This window comes from Phacochoerus africanus, chromosome 5, assembly GCF_016906955.1.
Source record: "Phacochoerus africanus isolate WHEZ1 chromosome 5, ROS_Pafr_v1, whole genome shotgun sequence".
Classification (NCBI taxonomy): Eukaryota; Metazoa; Chordata; class Mammalia; order Artiodactyla; family Suidae; genus Phacochoerus; species Phacochoerus africanus.
In genome coordinates this window covers 48,086,693-48,103,728 of record NC_062548.1, presented here as the reverse complement: position 1 = coordinate 48,103,728, position 17,036 = coordinate 48,086,693, and the positions used below count along the sequence as shown (strand labels likewise).

Below are 17,036 nucleotides of genomic sequence, written 5' to 3'. Positions count from 1 at the left end.
CAAAAGACAAAAAAAATTTTCTTTAGACATGTAGACCCCACAACCATTTCAGAGCATTCTTTTGAAAACTAAATACAGAGGAAACGGAACAAAAAATATCAAGGAAGTCTCATTCAGTCCAAGGTTAGTTTTTAGAGCCCTGAAGAGAGGGCACTTGGCTTATTCTCACAGTTCATTTTCTCAGCCCTGACAGATCTGGGCTTGGAGGAGCTGCCTTTATGACCAGAGGTTAAGGGCAGTTAAGGACAGAGAGAGAAGGGGCAGTATTGCTGGGGCAGTGGGACCTTAGAAGGTTAATTCAGACCAGACGTCAGAGCACTAAACCAAAGTCAGCCATGCAACAAAGGAAACAAATGGAAATTGGTAAATAGGGGGAAAAAAATCCATGTTAAAATTTAGAAATGCTTGAAAAGTAAGGAAGAAGAAGGAGGAGGAGGAAGAGGGGAAAACAAACAAAAACAGAAAAAAACTATCCCTGTAAATAAATGAAATGCTATGATCGCATATTTATGTGAAACGCAAGATAAGGTTGAATGCAGCCTGTGTGCTGGAAACAGCCCTGCTTGGGGGGCGGGGGGCCTGAGACCTTTGAGTTGCAAACCATGGGCAAGTCACTCAGCCATTTCCTGCTTCTTGAAATGAGAAGTCTCTTCCAGCTTTCAGAATCCATTTAGAGGACACCAAGAGAAGCGGTCTTGCTCACATCTACCCACTTTTGCCTCCCAGCGCAGGGCCGGAACAGGGCTGGGAAAGCTTGGCTGTGCGGGGAGGGATCACCTTGTTAACACAAGGTGGGATAAAACACAAAATGAGCAGGGCCACACTGACCAGAAGGAACCCTTCCTTGGGGTACGGGTTGAGAGAGTGAGGAGGACACTGGCTTTGGCAGAGACTGGCAAACATGAGAGATGGAGGCAGAAAACCACCACTGTCACAGGCTGCCCCGGGTGGGGGTGGGGATTGAGCGACTGTTGCCTGGCTCCCGCCTCCTGTACAGGGAGCAGCAATTTCTGTCCGGGTCTCTCTTCAAGCCGTCTAAGCAGGAATGCGGAATAAGAGCGCACAGTCCCATGCCACTTCCTCCGGCAGGAAGGTGGAGGGGCCAGGCCAGCAGAATTTCCTGGGTAATGCCTGCCCAGGTGGCCCGCCTGCACCAGGCCCCGCGCTTTCCAGGGTACTCCAACTTTCCTTTCTGCCTTCCAAGGGAAAACAGTTCTGGGTCTGAGGCTGCAGCCTTCTGAGCTCCGCGCCTTGAGCTCGGAGTGGGCTCTGCTAAAGGAAATTCGGAAAAGGAAAAATAGATTTGAGGCTTGGCCAGACTTGGTGTGCACCATGACATCTGCAAGTGTTGCCTTCTGAAAACATTCTTCCAGTAAGAACTTAAATAATGTTTTCCAGGAGCTTGGGGCGGAGGCCATCTGGTTCCTCCCACAGCCCCTGGATAGGGACTTCACCCTGCTTCGATCTGCCCTTCCCCGGGGGAACTTCCCACCCGACCTCAGCAAAGCATCCAGTGTTCCCATAACCCGGCCTCCGTTTCAAACTGAATTTCTCGTCCGTTTGGGGAGCGGAGGACTGCAAGTGAGGAAGCCTGTAGTTTCTTAGTCACCATGCCTGGGTGGTCTTGTACCCCGACGGCATTATTTAAAAGGGCACGAGTCTACTCGGGTGGAGAACTGCATCTAAGTTTATGAAGCCAGTCTCCGGGTCAGACTGGTGGTCCCGTGTTTTGAGCGCGGCGGAGGAAGATGTCCGCGCGTGAGCGCTGAAGTCGGACAGACCTGGATTTGAACGGCCGCTCTGCCACTGGGGGCGGGGTGATGTCAGCCTCAGTGTCCCCCAGGGGAAAGGGGTGGGGCTGGAGCGGTCCGGCGCGGGGTTGGCTCCCGGGCTCCCGCACGTGTGCGCCGCCTGGTCCGCCTCCACCCCCCCCGCCCCCCGCCCGAGAGCGCGGAGGATGCCCGCGCTCGTCCTCGGCGTCGCGCCCGGCCTCCTCGGGGAGCCGCGCGGGTTGGGCGCGCTCCCAGGCGCATTCCTGGCCGGGCAGCCCCTCCTCCTCGGCCTCGGCCAAGGGGCTGGCGCCTCCCCGCCTCGCCGGGACTGTCTCGTGCGGGCGGCTGCGGACGCTCGTGGCCACTGGGGCTCCAGGTCGGCGCGCGGCGCACCTGGACCGGAGACTGCGCCTCCCGAGCGCCGCGGCCGGGCTGCGCTCCCGGGCTCCCGCCTCCTTCCCTGCCCGAGCCGCTCCGGGCCGCGCGGACCCCTGCTCACCGCAGGCGCGGCTGAGGCATCGGCTGGGAAGGCAAAGTTATTTCCCTTCCCAAGCAGAAAGGTTCCGATTGGCAAGATGGTGCCCAACAGTCCCCGCGCGCTCTTTCTGCTGCTGCTTTTCCTCGCCTGCCCCGAATCGCGGGCTTCCCAGGTCAGTGTCCCTCCCACCTTGTCCCGCTTGCAGGGGAGGCCACGCCGAGGCCGGAGGATCTCTACTGGAGTGCTGCTCTGCCTGGGGACTTGGAGCGATGCTGGGGCTGGGGGTCGGTTTTCAGAGAGAGGCATGAGGTCCCCCATCTGTCATCCGATGCATCACGGGCCGGGCGTCTGGAGGACCCGGGCTGGACTAGCCGAGCAGTTTGTGCGAAAGCCTCGGTCCGCTGGGGGAGAGGGCCCGCGTGAGAACCCTGGGTTGCAGAAAGATCGCCCTGGGATTCACAAGGCGTTGGTCTTCCGAAGAGATCCGGCTCACCCAGTTGGGGTGGAGTATGCCTCCTCCCTCCAACTTCCAACATTGAAATTTCTAACCAAATTATCGTTCTCACCATCACCAACTTTTAAACGCGCAGAACTTTCTGAGCAGTATGCAGCGTTTCCCAGGCAGAGGTGGCCGGGAGGATTCTGAGGTGGCCTCACTCTGAGCCTAGAGGGCCTTAGATTTGGGACTGTGTTTCCTTCCCACACTTACCCACAGCTTGCTGTTTAGTTTTTCTCTCCCTGACGTTTGTTTGTTGGAGCCACCCCGCCCCCCGCTTTATGTTCTTGACCAGATTCCTTCTTACATTATGCAGTAAGAACTGATGGTTAAAATTATGATAAGAATGCACATGGAAATGCATCTTCCGAAGTTGAAACTGGAATTGCCGAATTCAGAGCCAGCTATCACCAGACTGGCTCTAGAGACCAGAGACCCCTCCCTCTGTGACTGACAGCTACTTCAACAATACCCTCCACGGCAATAACAGTAATGGCAGGCAGTAGGGAAGCTCACTAAGTGACTGATGAGGGCTGGATTCTTTGCTCATCATCTTCCAGGCTCTTCATTCTCAGAGCAGCCCGGTGGGTTGTGAACTATTATCATCCCCATTTTGCAGATGAGAAAGATGAGGCCCAGCGAGATTGTGTCTTAGCAAGATCACATAGCCAGGAAGGAGGGAAATAAGTTTAGTCTCTCTCCTTGGGCTGCAAGCTTTCTCCCTTCCCTGCAGATTCTCACCCATGGACTAGATAGCTGAACCGTGGCCACCTTGAAGCCTCTGGAATACAGGAAGGGATTCCATGCAGGGAGAACTCATTTCAGACCAGACATGGGCCAGGTTCGGACAGAAGATGGGAGCTGGAGTTCCCACTGTGGTTAAGAACCCGATTAGCATCTGTGAGGATGCGAATTTGGTCCCTGGCTTCGCTCAGTGGGTTAAGGATCCAGAGTTGCTACAAGCTGTGGCATAGGTCACAGATGCAGCTTGGATCTGGCATTGCTGTGGCTGTGGCGAAGGCCGGCAGCTGCAGCTCCAATTATGATTAGACCCTTAGTCTGGGAACCTCCATATGCCACAGGTGCACCCTAGAAAGAAGAAGAAGAAAAAAGATGGGGACTTCCCACCGTGGCTGAGCTAAAACGAATCTGACTAGCATCCATGAGGACACAGGTCCTGGATCCTTGGCCTTGCTTAGTGGGTTAAGGATCTAGCATTGCCCTGAGCTATGGTGTAGGTTGCAGGTGTGGCTCAGATCCAGTGTTGCTATGGCTGTGGCGTAGGCCAGCAGCTGTAGCTCCAATTCAACTCCTAGCCTGGAAACCACCATATGCCACAGGTGTGGCCCTTAAAAAAATACGGGAGCTGCCACACAGGGAGTCACTCAGCCACTGGGCAGCGTAAACCTATTCTAGGGTAGTTTCTGAGGCAGTTGGAGTTTGGGGCCACAGTGAACCCATCCCACAGAGCAATGGGTTCTCCCACCCACTTTGCAGATGACAAAACAGTACCTCAGGCCTGGAGCCCAAATCCTGAAGCACAGGAAGGTGCATCCCTAAGCAGTTTCCGCACTCCAGCCAGCAGAGGGGTGGGGGGTGTACAGGAAGTCTGAGAGGATGCTGGGGGTTATTGGATCTCTCAAGATTACCTGGAAAACTGGCGAGACCGTGCAGTTCTCAGATGTGTGTGGCTGCTGCGGAGGCAGGGGCGTGACCTCTCCCAGGCTCTGTTTGTTCCTGGGTGTGATCTGGGTCTCACCACTGCCCAGCTCAGTCCAGGCATTCTCAAATTCTTTATCCTGCAAGTTTCTTTACCTGCAAGAACACCTGCCTCACTGGGCTTTGTGAGGGGGAAAGAGAGCAGAAGGGATCCTCCATTGAGGTTGGTTTAAAAATTCTAGGGAAATTGTTCTTCACCCAAAGTCCTAAGGAGTTGGGTGATCTAACCCCCTGTCTGTGTCTGGCTTTTCATGTGTGTCCCTCTTTGTCAGCACATCTGTCCTGAGTCATTTTGCATTTTTTTTTGGTGACCTGCTGTTGGAGAACAAGTGTCCCGGGGAGGGAGGGGAGGTTGAGTAGCGTGGGGATCCCACAAGTGGGGGCCCTTTCCCCGCATGACTGTCTGCGCTGTGGCCCTCCCCAGGAAGAGAAACAGAGGGAAGATACTTAACAAAACCCCTGGTCTCCCACTCTTCCCTCATGATGGAGCTCCTTACCTGCAGAGTAGGGGCGCCGTGGTATTTCAGAAGGTTTCCCCCTTTCCAAAACTTCTCCTTGTGATCAGATGTCACAGGGTTCCAAATTCTACCATTAGAGATTCATTCTTTTGTTTATCTCTCCCATTGGATACATTACTTTTTGTAGTTTGATGGAAAAACTTTTTGGTGTACATTCCCATGATTTTAATCATAGAAATATGTTCTATATGTGGTACTCACCACCAAAGACAGGAGACAGAATAATTTCATCACCCCAGAATGACATCATGATGCCTTATATAGTCATACCCTCTGCCCACCCTGGCCCCTGGCAACACAGATCATTGTTTATCATTATATATTTTTTCTTCTTCACGGTGTCATATAAACAGAAGCAAAAAGTACCTAGACTTTTTACTCTGGCTTCATTAACTTAGCATAAAGCCTGTAAATGCTTCTTATTGCTGGGTCCGAGTCCTGTTTTGTGGACGTATCACAGTTTGTTTATCAATTCAGCCATGGAATTGAATGACACCCATGATGTCCCAGTTTTTGGCAATTATTACTAGAGCTGTTATAAACATTCCCATACACTTTTTTTGTGTGAATACTTATTTCTCTTAGGTAAATATCTAGGAGTGGGATTGTTCTAGGGTAAACGTATCTTTAACTTTGTAAGAAGAAGCCAAACTGTATTCCACATCAGATGCATCATTTTATATTCCTGCAAGCAGTGTATAAAAGACCCAGTTACTCTGCACTCTTACTAGCACTTGATACTATCAACTGTGTTTGTTTTTTTCTGAGTCACTCCAACAGGTCTGGAATGGTATCACATTGTGGTTTTATTTTCCATTTCTCCAATGATGGATAATATTGACATCTTTTCATGAGCTCATTTGCCATACAAATAGTCTATTGGGTGAAGTGTCTGTTCAGGCCCTCCGCCCATTTTCAAAATGGGTGGTTTGCTTTCTTATTATTAAGTTCTGAATATCCTTTATATATTCTAAATGCAAATCCTTTTTTTGGATGTGTGAGTTGCAAATATTTTCTGCCTGTCTGCAGCTTGTCTTAACAATGTCTTTCCCAGAGCAAAGATTTTAAATTTTGATGAAGTCCAGTTGCTCAAATTTTTATTTTTATGTATGGTGCTTTTGGGGTCAAGTCTAGGAACTAACTCTTTTCACCTAGGTCATGACAATTTTCTTGTATGTTTTCTTCTAAAATTTTTGTAGTTTTGCAGTTGTGCAATTTGATCTGTAATCTATTTTAAGCTAATTTTTGTGTAAAGTGTGAGGTTTATGTTGCGGATCTCTTCTTGCATGTGGATATCCAGTTGTTCCAGCATCACTTGTTAAAAAGACTGTTGAATTGCCATTGAATTGTCTTAGCAACTTTGTCAAAAATCAGTGCATCACATGGGTTTATTTCTGCCAGTAACACACTATCTTGATTACTGGAATTTTACAGTAAGGCTTAAAATTGGGTAGAGTTTAAGATTTTATTCTTTTTCAAACTTGTTTTGGTTATTATAGCTTATCTTTTCATTAAAATTTTAGAATCAAGAGGAGTTCCCATTGTGGCTCAGCAGGTTAAGAACCCGACATAGTGTCTGTCAGGATGTGGGTTTGATCCCTGGTTTTGCTTAGTGGATTAAGAATCCGGTGTTGCCCCAAGCTGTGGTGTATGTCACAGATAAAACTCAGATCTGGTGTTGCAGCGGCTGTGGTGTAGGCCAGCAGCTGCAGCCTGATTCAACCCCTAGCCTGGGAACTTCCATTATGCTATAGGTGCAGCCATAAAAATAAATAAATACATAAATAAAATTTTAGAATCAACTTATCTATATCCATGAAAAATGTGATGGAATTTTTCTTGGAATTGTATTAAACTTGTTGATCAACTAGGGGTAAATTGGCATCTTAACAATATTGTCTTCCAATCAGTGAAAATAATATGTCTCTCCACTTATTTAGATAATCCCTTGATTTCTGTCATCAGCACTTTAAAGTTTTTAGCATAAACATGCTTCGTGAGATTTGTATCTAGGTATTTCATTTTTGGAGCTGTTTTAAGTGGTATTTTTAAAAGTTTCATTTCCAATTCTGTGTTTCTAGAGTATGGACATTCAGTGAACTTTTCTTTTTTTTTTTTTGTCTTTTTGCCTTTTCTAGGGCCGATCCCGTGGCATATGGAGGTTCCCAGGCTAGGGGTCTAATCGGAGCTGTAGCTACCACCCTACACCAGAGCCACAGCATCATGGGATCCAAATCACGTCTGCGACCTACACCACATCTCACGGCCACACCAGATCCTTAACCCACTGAGTGAGGCCAGGGGTCAAACCCGCAACCTCATGGTTCCTAGTTGGATTCGTTAACCACTGAGCCACGAAGGGAACTCCTCAGTGAACTTTTCTATATTGACATGGTCTGCAGTGACATTGTAGAACTCACTTATTAGTTATAAGGGATTTGTTTCTGTAAATTCCCTCAGGTTTTTTTAATATATCATTTCTTCCTTTCTAATCTTGTGCCATTTATTTAGCCTTATTACACTTATTAAAACTTCCAGTACTGAGTTGAATGAGAGAGTGGACATCCTTGCCTTGTTCATGAACTTAGGAAGAACACATTCAGTTTTTTGACATTAAGTGGGATGCTAGCCTAGAGGCGTTTGTAGATGCCATTTATCAGGGTAAGATTTTCTTCTAGTCATAGTTTGATAGAATATTCATTGTGAATGGATGTTGAATGATATCACATGCTTTTCCTGACTCAATTAATAGGATCTCATGGTTATTCCTCAGTCTGTTATTAAAATGGATGACTTGGCCTTTCCAGTTTTGATGCCAGCCTTGCATTCCTAGATAAACCCTAACTGATTACGGTGTCTTATACATCATCTGTATTTCTGGATTCCACTTGCTAACATCTTGTGAGGATTCGTGTATCTTGTTGGTGAGGGATATTGGTGTATAGCAAAGGTCAGAAAATTATGGGCCATGAGCCACATCCAGCCCACTGCTGGTCAAATCTGGCCACATGGATTTACTTAGCTGCTTTTGCACTACAGTTGCAGAGTGGCTTTTGCACTGCAATTGCATCCCTAGCTGCTTTTGCAGAGTTTAGTTGCAGCAGAGACCCTATAGGCTGCAAAGATGAAATGTGTGACTCTCTGGCCCGCGTTCTACATTCACAGTTTGCTGACCTCTGGTCTATGAATTTCTTCTATTGTCGTTGCCAGATTTTGTTCCCAGATTCCCCAAATGAGTCGTGAGCTGCCCTCTTCTGTTTTCTGGGAGAGACTGTAGAGGTTGTGTCAGTTCCTCTTGCCATGTTTGGTAGAGTTGACCAGTGAAATCGTGTGGGTTTGGAGATTTCTTTAATGGAAGGTTTTAAACTATGATTCAATCTCTTTGACAGATACGGAACTGTTGAGGGTAGCCTTTTTTCTTTGGGTGATTTTCGGTAGTTTGTGGCTTTCAGTCTTCTCTCTTTTGAGGCAACTGCTTTTAAATGCTCTGGAAATCACTCCACATTTCTAAACAATTGATCTCCTGTAATGACAGATGAATACTTTGTTCCATTGTTCGCTGCAGAGCCAAATAGTCTACTATGATTAATTTCCTTTCTTGTGTAACTTTTTGGTTTTCCTCAAGATTCTCTTTTGCCCCGGCTGTCCTCTACAGAGGCACAATTGTTTCCAAAAGCTCTTTCCTCTTCCATATTCTGTCGGGCTGCTTTCCCCTGGATCCTGGTTCTGCTGACCTTCTCTGGGCTCATGGCCCTGCGGCTACCCAGGGACTCTGGCCTGAGCTGGAGTTTACGTTTTCTAGATCATATGTCTTCCTCTTTCTTGGCTTCCTCCCTTGTTTTTTTGAACACATTCTCAGGAAAATGATGTTTTAATCCGCTATTCTTCGGCCTTCCCAAATCACTTTCCTCCTGTAGCTCTTACCCTTCTTCAACACTACAACTTTAAAGCTGTCAACAGTAGCACCCTTATCCCCACACTGTGGATGGGGAGCCTGATGTGCCTGAGAAAGTGGCAGCTGAATCCTCATATCGGGAGCAAAGCCAGAGGAAGGAGTGAGAGGGGGGAAGATGCCCCCATCCACTGAGTGTGGGGGAGGGAGTGGGGAGGGTTGGGGACCTCTTCCTTGGCCTGAGAACAAATGAGATGAAAAAGGGTGGAAAGAAGTTCCCTGGTGGCTGAATGGGTTAAGGATCTGGCATTGTCACTGCTGTGGAGCAGGTTGGATTGATGGCCTGGGAACTTCTGCATGATGCAGGTATGCCCCCCCCCCCAAAAAAAAAAGAAAGAAAAGAAAAAGGGAGGAGTTCTTGTCGTGGCGCAGTGGTTAACGAATCCGACTAGGAACCATGAGGTTGCGGGTTCAATCCCTGGCCTTGCTCAATGGGTTAAGGATCTGGCGTGGCCGTGAGATGTGGTGTAGGCTGCAGACACAGCTCGGATCCAGCGTTGCTGTGGCTCTGGCATAGGCCGGTGGCTACAGCTCCGATTCGACCCCTAGCCTTGGAACCTCCATATGCCACAGGATCGGCCCTAGAAAAGGCAAAAAGATGGAAAAAAAAAAAGAAGGAAAAAGAAAGAAAGAAAGAAAAAGGGACAGGGTGGAAACAGGAAAACCCAAGTATGTTCCTTCCCGGTTTAGTGGTCAGCTTATCTATGTCAGTTCTGCTGCTGATTCTGATGGATGGCCTGGGACTGCCTGGAGTCTAGGTTGAGCTGGATTGTTGTTCATTTTAGAGCTTTCAATGAAAGGATGCCGTGCCTGATGAGAGGTGTCTGCCGTGGTCGCAGCACCAGGAGTATGGGCCAGCCCTGCAGCAGGAATTTTTATACACCAGCCCTTGTATTGACAAATACCTGGGGATGAGCACAAGCTACAGGGATATGTGAATTATCCAGATCAAAAATGGGGTATTTCATAAAACAAATATCTGCGGCTTGCAATGGCCTAGGTACTGGGAACAAAATAGACAAAGACTCTGCATATGGTTTGGAAAGAGCTGCTTCGGATCTGAAGGTGGCCGATCATGGTGGCAGTTTGAGCTGGACTGGACTGGGCCGTCCCGTTCATCTGTTCCAGGCTCTTCCGGACGGGTATCCTCTTGTCTGTGGACGGCCGCCAGGTTCCCTGGGGCTGATTGGTCTACCGTGGCTCTGCTCCACACGGGCTCTCATCCTCCAGCAGGCTGGCCTGGGCTTTTCACATGGTATGGAGTGGTCAAGAGCAAGACTAGCAGAATGCACAAGACTTCTTGAGGCGCCGTTTCTAAAATGAAGCTGGGCGAGTTCCCATCATAGCTCACTGGGAATGAGCCCAACTAGTATCCGTGAGGATGCGGGTTCAATCCCTGGCCTTACTCAGTGGGTTAAGGATGCCATGAGCCGTGCGTGGTGTAGGTCTCAGATGAGCTCGGATCTGGCGTTGCTGTGGCTGTGGGCGTAGGTTGGCAGCTGCAGCTCAGATTCAACCCCTAGCCTGGACCGTACGCTGCAGGTACAGCCCCCCAAAAGACAAAAATAAATAAATTAATTTAATTAAATAAAACGAAGCTGGGATTTGGGTTTCATCCAGGTAGGGAGAGACCAACAGATCAGGAGACACTGCCTTGGAAAAGATAGTGTATTATGACACTTCCCATGAGGAGCGGGCGAGTCATGCCAAGCTGGGCCACAGAGAGAACAGCAGACAGAGAGAGGGGGCGGGGAAACTTTGGGAAAGCCTTTATTGGGGCTTTCTTTTTTTTTTTTTCCAATTTTTAAAATTTTATTGAAGTATAGTTGATTTACAGTGTTGTAATAATTTCTGCTGTAAAACATAGTGATTCAATTATACATAAACATGTACCTCATTCTTTTTCAGATTCTTTTCCCATAGAGATTATCACAGAATGTTGGATAGAGTTCCCTGTGCTATATTCAGCAGGTCCCCATAATGGGCCAGTCATTCCATAGGCCTCATTGTGCATAGGCCAATCCCAAACCTCCAGTCCACTTCTCCCCCGGACCTGTCCCCTTTGGAAACCTTAAGATTGTTTTCAAAGTCTGTGAGTCTGTCTCTGTTCTGCAAATAAGTTCATTTGTATCCTTTTTTAGATTCCACCTATAAGTGATGTCATATGATGTTTGTCTTCCACTGTCTGACTAATTTCACGTAGTAGGATAATCTCCAGGGGGAAGGAATGGGTGAGACAGGGTGGGGGGACTAACCAGGTTAGGGTTGGCTAGTTGGAATAATTTTAATGCCATGGCAGTATAGGGTTGCCCCTAGTGGTCTGATGAAGGACCCTGGGGCTTTTGGAGAGCGATTGGGGTGCTAGGGTAGAAGTGGGGTGTTAGTGACTCATAAGTGTCAGAGCCAGAGAAGCAGAGGGATGGGCTGTGAATGGGTTGTCTTGCTATGGAAGGTGTGCCTGGCAGGGAGGGTGTTGTGTTGTTTGCTGCCTCTGGGAATTTGCTACCCTCCCCACAAAGGGGCAGCCCATGCCAAGTCAGCAAGGCCCCAGATGTCAAAACATCAGATACAGAAGCTAGACCATGTGGTTAATCCAGAGCCAGCCCTGGAACTGGTATATCGCTTCCAGTGCATTCTGTTGGCCAAAGCAAGTCACAAGACCAGCGCATATCCGGAGATGGGAAACCAGACCTCCCTCTGGATGCGAAGGCCGGCAGAGCCTCCTTGCAGATGGTGTGGGGGCGGGGAGGGAGAGAGTGCCATTCCTGCCAGACCTTCAGCGGTGGTGATCCAAGGATTTACACCGGCCGGCGCTGTGTTCAGACGAATGCCTGGGGTCAGGGTGAGGATGGGTGGCCTGGAGACTGTCCTCGTGTCTTTGCTTTGTCCAGCAGCCTTCACCTTGCCCAGGCTCCTTCAGGAGTGGGACTCTTTCCATGTCCTGTCAAGGACAGTCTCCATCGCAGAGACAAAGGGAGACCCCTTTGCCTCATTGGGGCAATTTCTGGCCCCGGGGCACTGGGCTGTGGCCACCAAGGGTGTGGACGGGCTATGGCCAGCTGGGGAAGGAGGCAGCGCTGTGGTGTCTCGGGTTGGCGTGGAGTCTTTCAGGCAGGAACTGACGCCTTCCCAGGCCGTCTCCCCCTGGAGCATCCTGATTGATGCCAGATTTGATTCTGGGGCGGACCAAGCCAGACTCCTTATGGAGCTGCTCCGTTGCTGCTTGGGTCCCAGCCGCCCCCCCCCCCCCCCCCCCCGCCCACGTGGACCTACCTCCCAGCCAGTGTCCACTCCTGACTGTTGACAGAGCCCCGATGGTACTCCCGTTCCATGGTGATAATGGTGGAGCTGCCTGGCTTCTCCCCACATCCCCAAGGCTTGTGCAGCCTGGGGCCCTGGGGACAACAGGGCAGACTTCCCTGGTAGGTGGAACTTTTTATGTCCTTTCAAACCCTCCACCAGTGCCTTCCATGCTTCTCTGGAACTGCCTGAGACCCAAAATAAGGACATCCAGACATTTTCATTTAAGGAAAAAAAAATAAGCACCTATTATTTGACAGGACTCAAACCTACCCATGTCGGTAAGTAAATCTCTACCTCAAGGAAGTAATTATTTATATTCCCTGAATGTGGGAGAATGTGTGTGGCTCTGGCAGTCTGGGTACCAGACTCTCCAGGGGGAAGCAGCCCAGATGGGAAGCCAGGCTCAAGGAGCTCCTCCTGGGGCTGGTTCCCAAGTAAGACTGAGCTGTAGCAGTCGTTCACATCAAAGATGATGGGTGGCGGGGAGCGGCAACTTCAGGAACTCAGAAGTCCCCAAGCTGCCCCTTGACCTCACTTTTGCCATCTGGTTGACCCCTGACTCAGTCATTTTTCTTTATGCTGAGGATACAGTTACCTCTAGACCCTCGACAGGAGGGGAGGGGGCGCCGCCAGCCCAGAAGGAACCCTTCCCTCTCTGCTCACTGGGGCTGGGTTTTCCATCTCTACAGGAGGGGTGGGGGGCAGAGTGTGATCATGATTCTTGGCTGGTTTAAAGAAAGGGAAAGCTCCACAGAGCTCTAAGGCAGAGATGTCTATAGGCAAAAAAAGATAAAAAGGAAAGGTTGTTTCCAGAGAAGTATCAAACACTATCAGTCATTTACACTACAGTGTGAAAACAGACACGCTTGTCAGTATCACCTTGGAGCACCTTCTCTGATTGAGTAATTAAAGAAGTTATCTTCTCAGAAGGAATCTAGATAGTAAAGTACTGTGCTTATTCAACAACTATGTCCTGGAGTTCCCGTCATGGTTCAGCAGTAACAAACCTAACTAGTATCCATGAGGACACACGTCCTCACTCTGTGTGTAAAGGATCTGGTGTTGCTGTGGCTGTGGTGTAGGCCGGCAGCTATAGCTCTGATTGGACTACTAGCCTGGGAACTTCCATATGCTGTGGGTGAGGCCCTAAAAAGAAAAAAAAAAAAAACTATGTCCTGAGAGCCTGACCTGCTGGGTATAATTCTGGGTTTTTCGGGGACAGGAGGGCCTGAGGCAGCGTAGCAAGTGGAGAAGACCACCGCCCCCAGCTCCTGGTCTGTGTTCTGCCTCCCACTCTTCCTGGGTGAGTGACCGGAAGCAAATGCCTGCCTCTTGTGAGTCTGTCTTCTCCTCTGGACAGTGGGGCAATAGACATGCCCATTGCATGGGGTTGTAGAAAGGAGAAAATGAATGACACTCAAAGAACAGGTCCATAGTAAGGGCTCAGTACATGTGAGGGGAGAGGATGATGAAGCAGACACAGACCCTGATGTCACGTGGCTCACCAAGCAGGAAGAGGAAAACAAACCTGAAAGTATCCGGAGGCAGACAGCAGAAATGGGTGCTTTGTTGGAGGGTGGCCTGGAGTCCACGCTACACTTGGCAAGCAGATAAGGACTCTTGGAGAAGGGGCTTCTAAGTGACAGTGCAAAGACAGGAACCTGACTTTCGAGGACCAGGGGCAGAATCTGGGCAGAGGAAACAGCCAGTGCAAAGGCCCCGAGGTGAAAGTAAGCTTGCTAATGGGTGTGGGAACAGAGGAGGTCTAAATATTGGAGCACAGAAGGTGCCTGATCTGGGCAGGGCTTATTCATAGACAGCTCTGTAGGCAGAGTAATGGCTCCCACCCCCGCCAATGTCCTTATCACCCAAACCCAAGAATCTTACCCTGGTTTTAGCCCAGGAAGACCCACATAGGGCTTCTGACCTACCGGACTGTGTGCATAATAAATGTGAATTGTTTCAAGCTGCCAAGTTTATGTTGATTTGTCACAGCAGCAACAGGAAAAGAATCCACTCTGTTGGTGATGAGGGGAGAAGTCTGCCTTTATTCTCATGGGTGGGGAGCCAATGGCAGGTGTAAGCCAGGCAGTGTGTAAGTGATGCAGTGTGGCCTCTGACCTCTGTCTTTGGGAGCTTAGATTTTAGGAGGGCACGTAAGAACAAAGGGAGAGCAGGTGGAATGCAGGTGCAGGTCCAGGACCATTTCCTGCTCACCCAGAAACACTTGCGATTTTTCGCGAATGAGGGCAGGAAGATCTGAAAGCAGAGCACATACGTTATTTGGTCTTCACAACAATCCAAGTGAGTTACTCTAAGAATAAGGTCTCCAGGGCCCCACATGGCCACACCCACAGCCATCATCTCATTGTTCCTTTTGTTCTGCCAATGCTCCCCACCAGGACCAGACCTCCAGCCCCTTCCACCTCCGAAGCTTCAGCCCCAGGAGATGCGGTCAAATCCAGATGTCCACTTTCACACATCGCAGAAATCTTGGGTCATATATGAATGTGCACACACGTGGCCACACACCACAGCAACAGACAACTCTGGGCCAGTGTTCCTGGAAGGGTCTGTGGGTGTATGTTGAGTGGACAGCTAGGGGACTGAGAGGGACCCCTGGCAAACTGCGACCTCCTCTGAGCCTCTCATCCTGGTCCCCTCAGGCTGACAAAAAGGGGGACTGGCTTTTCCAGTGGGTGGACTGGATGAAGGGTGGCGGTCCAGGTAGCCCCACAGTCTACCACCTGGATGCCCTGAGGCTCCGTTTCTCTAGCTGCGTAATGGAGATAAGTGAGTGTGCCTAGTAGGGCTGCAAGGAGAACTCAATGAGCTAAAGATGGTTCCAATTCCTGTGTCTGTGCCTGGCACGAAGCAGGGTGCTTGCTAAATACGTGTGGTACAATGAACAAATGAATGGAGTACAGAATCATTCCACTGTACACCTGAAACTAACAGAATGCGTATGTCAATTATACCACCATAAAAAATGTAATATGAAAAAGAAGAAAAATCAATCAAAAAATGAATGAGTGAGGAGAAGATGCAGTGTATTGAGTTTCTTTTCTTTTTTTCTTTCTTTCTTTTTTTTTGGTCTTTTAGGGCTACACCCTTGGCATATGGAGGTTCCCAGGCTAAGGGTCTAATTGGAGCTGTAGGTGCCGGCCTACACAACAGGCCCAGCAACACAGGATCCAAGCCAAATCTGCAACCTACACCACAGCTCATGGCAACACCAGATCCTTAACCTACTGAGCGAGGCCTGGGATCGAACCTGCGTCCTTGTGGATGCTAATTGTGTTCGTTAACCACTGAGCCACGATGGGAACTCGTTCCTCATTTTTTGTTCAGTATTCGCTCAACTTCTTCTCTCCCTCTATGCTCATATTGGGTTAAACCCCAAAAGGAAGTAGGCAAAACACACCCCATTTCTGCAGCTAGGAGGTCTTCAAGTTGTGGAGAGAGGTGAGGCAAAGGCCCAGGACTGTGGCTGGTTTTGTGTGTGTGTGTGTGTAAGTGTGTGTGCATATGTATGGGTGTCTATATATGTGTGTACATGTAAGTGTGTGTATACATGTATAAGTGTGTTTATATGTGTATATATACATGTGTAAGCATGTGAATTTTGTGTGTATACATGTGTAAACATTGTGTACATGTATAAGTGTGTATTAAGTTTGTACGTGCATGAATGTGTTATATGTAAGTTTTGTGTGTGAATGTGTGTACATGTGTATGTGTATATGTGTATGTGTGTATATGTGTGTGTGTATGAATATGTAAGTGTGTATATGTGTATGTGTGTGAATATATGTGAATGTGTGTACGTGTGTGTGTGGAGCTTCCCCCCAGGTTGGGCTTTAGGGAACATATTTGCTGGAGGGACAGGGATGCAGTGAAGGCACAGTTTGAGTCTGCAGGGCAGGTGGGCTGGGCAGCTGGGCTTGGGAACCGGGGTCGGGGAGAGTGTCCCAGGCTCCTGCCTGCTCTTCCTTTGCTCCTCATTCATCTGCTTGTTGGTTCATTCAAATGAGCATCTCATGCGCGCTCAGGTCCCGTCCTCAGGAAGGACCGTTCCAAGTTGTTGATAATTTGTTCTCTGTGCCCAGGTGTGCCAAGGGGCAGAGGGAGAGGCAACGAGGGGGTGGTGGTTAAGGGGGTGTTAGAAAAGAGGAGGAGTCAGGAGAAGGGCAGAGGGTTCTCTGTGGACCCCTCTCTAAGGTGGGCTCAGCAACCCTGTCACATCAAGGTCTGAAGGAGGCCTGCTGGGGGTTCAATCTTGGATGAGACACATGGCTTCCTCGCCTGAAACCCAGGTGTAATAGTGGTATAATTAATAACAGTGCACACATCTGGGGGCTGTCATGAGCATCTAATGAGTTAGCTTGTGTGGAGCCTGGTGGCAGCACCGGCTCTCAGCTCCCACTGCTGTCATCGCCCCCATGGGTGTTATTAAAAAAAAAAGACAAGAATTAGGATGGGGTGAATATAAAGAAATATGGACAGCCAGCATCGTAAGAACCTAAGACACCCTGAGCACCCAAAGGGAGGCTTCAGCTGGAGGGCTGAGATGGCTTATTTTATGGGCCCCTTTGGGTAGATACTGATGCCCACATATTTGGTGAAACACTAGTGTGGGTGTGGCTGGGAAGGTATTTTTTTTGACATGGTTAGCATTATAGAGTAGACTTTGAGTAAAGCTGGTTGCCTTCCCTGATGTGGGTGGGTTTTGGCCAAAAGACTGAGGTTCCCAGAGGAGGAGGGTGTTCTGCCTCCAGATAGCCTGTGGACTCTGGAT

At 49.1% G+C, this 17,036-nt stretch overlaps 1 protein-coding gene across 2 annotated transcripts in view; it reads left to right on the top strand.

The window, feature by feature from the left end:
* Positions 1-2,018: 2,018 nt before the first annotated feature.
* The window catches only part of FBLN7 (fibulin 7), a 51,945-nt gene continuing 36,927 nt past the window's right edge, over positions 2,019-17,036 (top strand). Inside the window, exon 1 of one of the 2 annotated variants that reach the window (XM_047781185.1) lies at positions 2,019-2,422. In XM_047781185.1, the coding sequence (XP_047637141.1) occupies positions 2,348-2,422 (75 nt within the window). In that variant the 5' untranslated portion in view covers positions 2,019-2,347. The remainder of the gene's footprint in view (positions 2,423-17,036) is intronic. The other variant, XM_047781187.1, reaches the window with a different exon arrangement.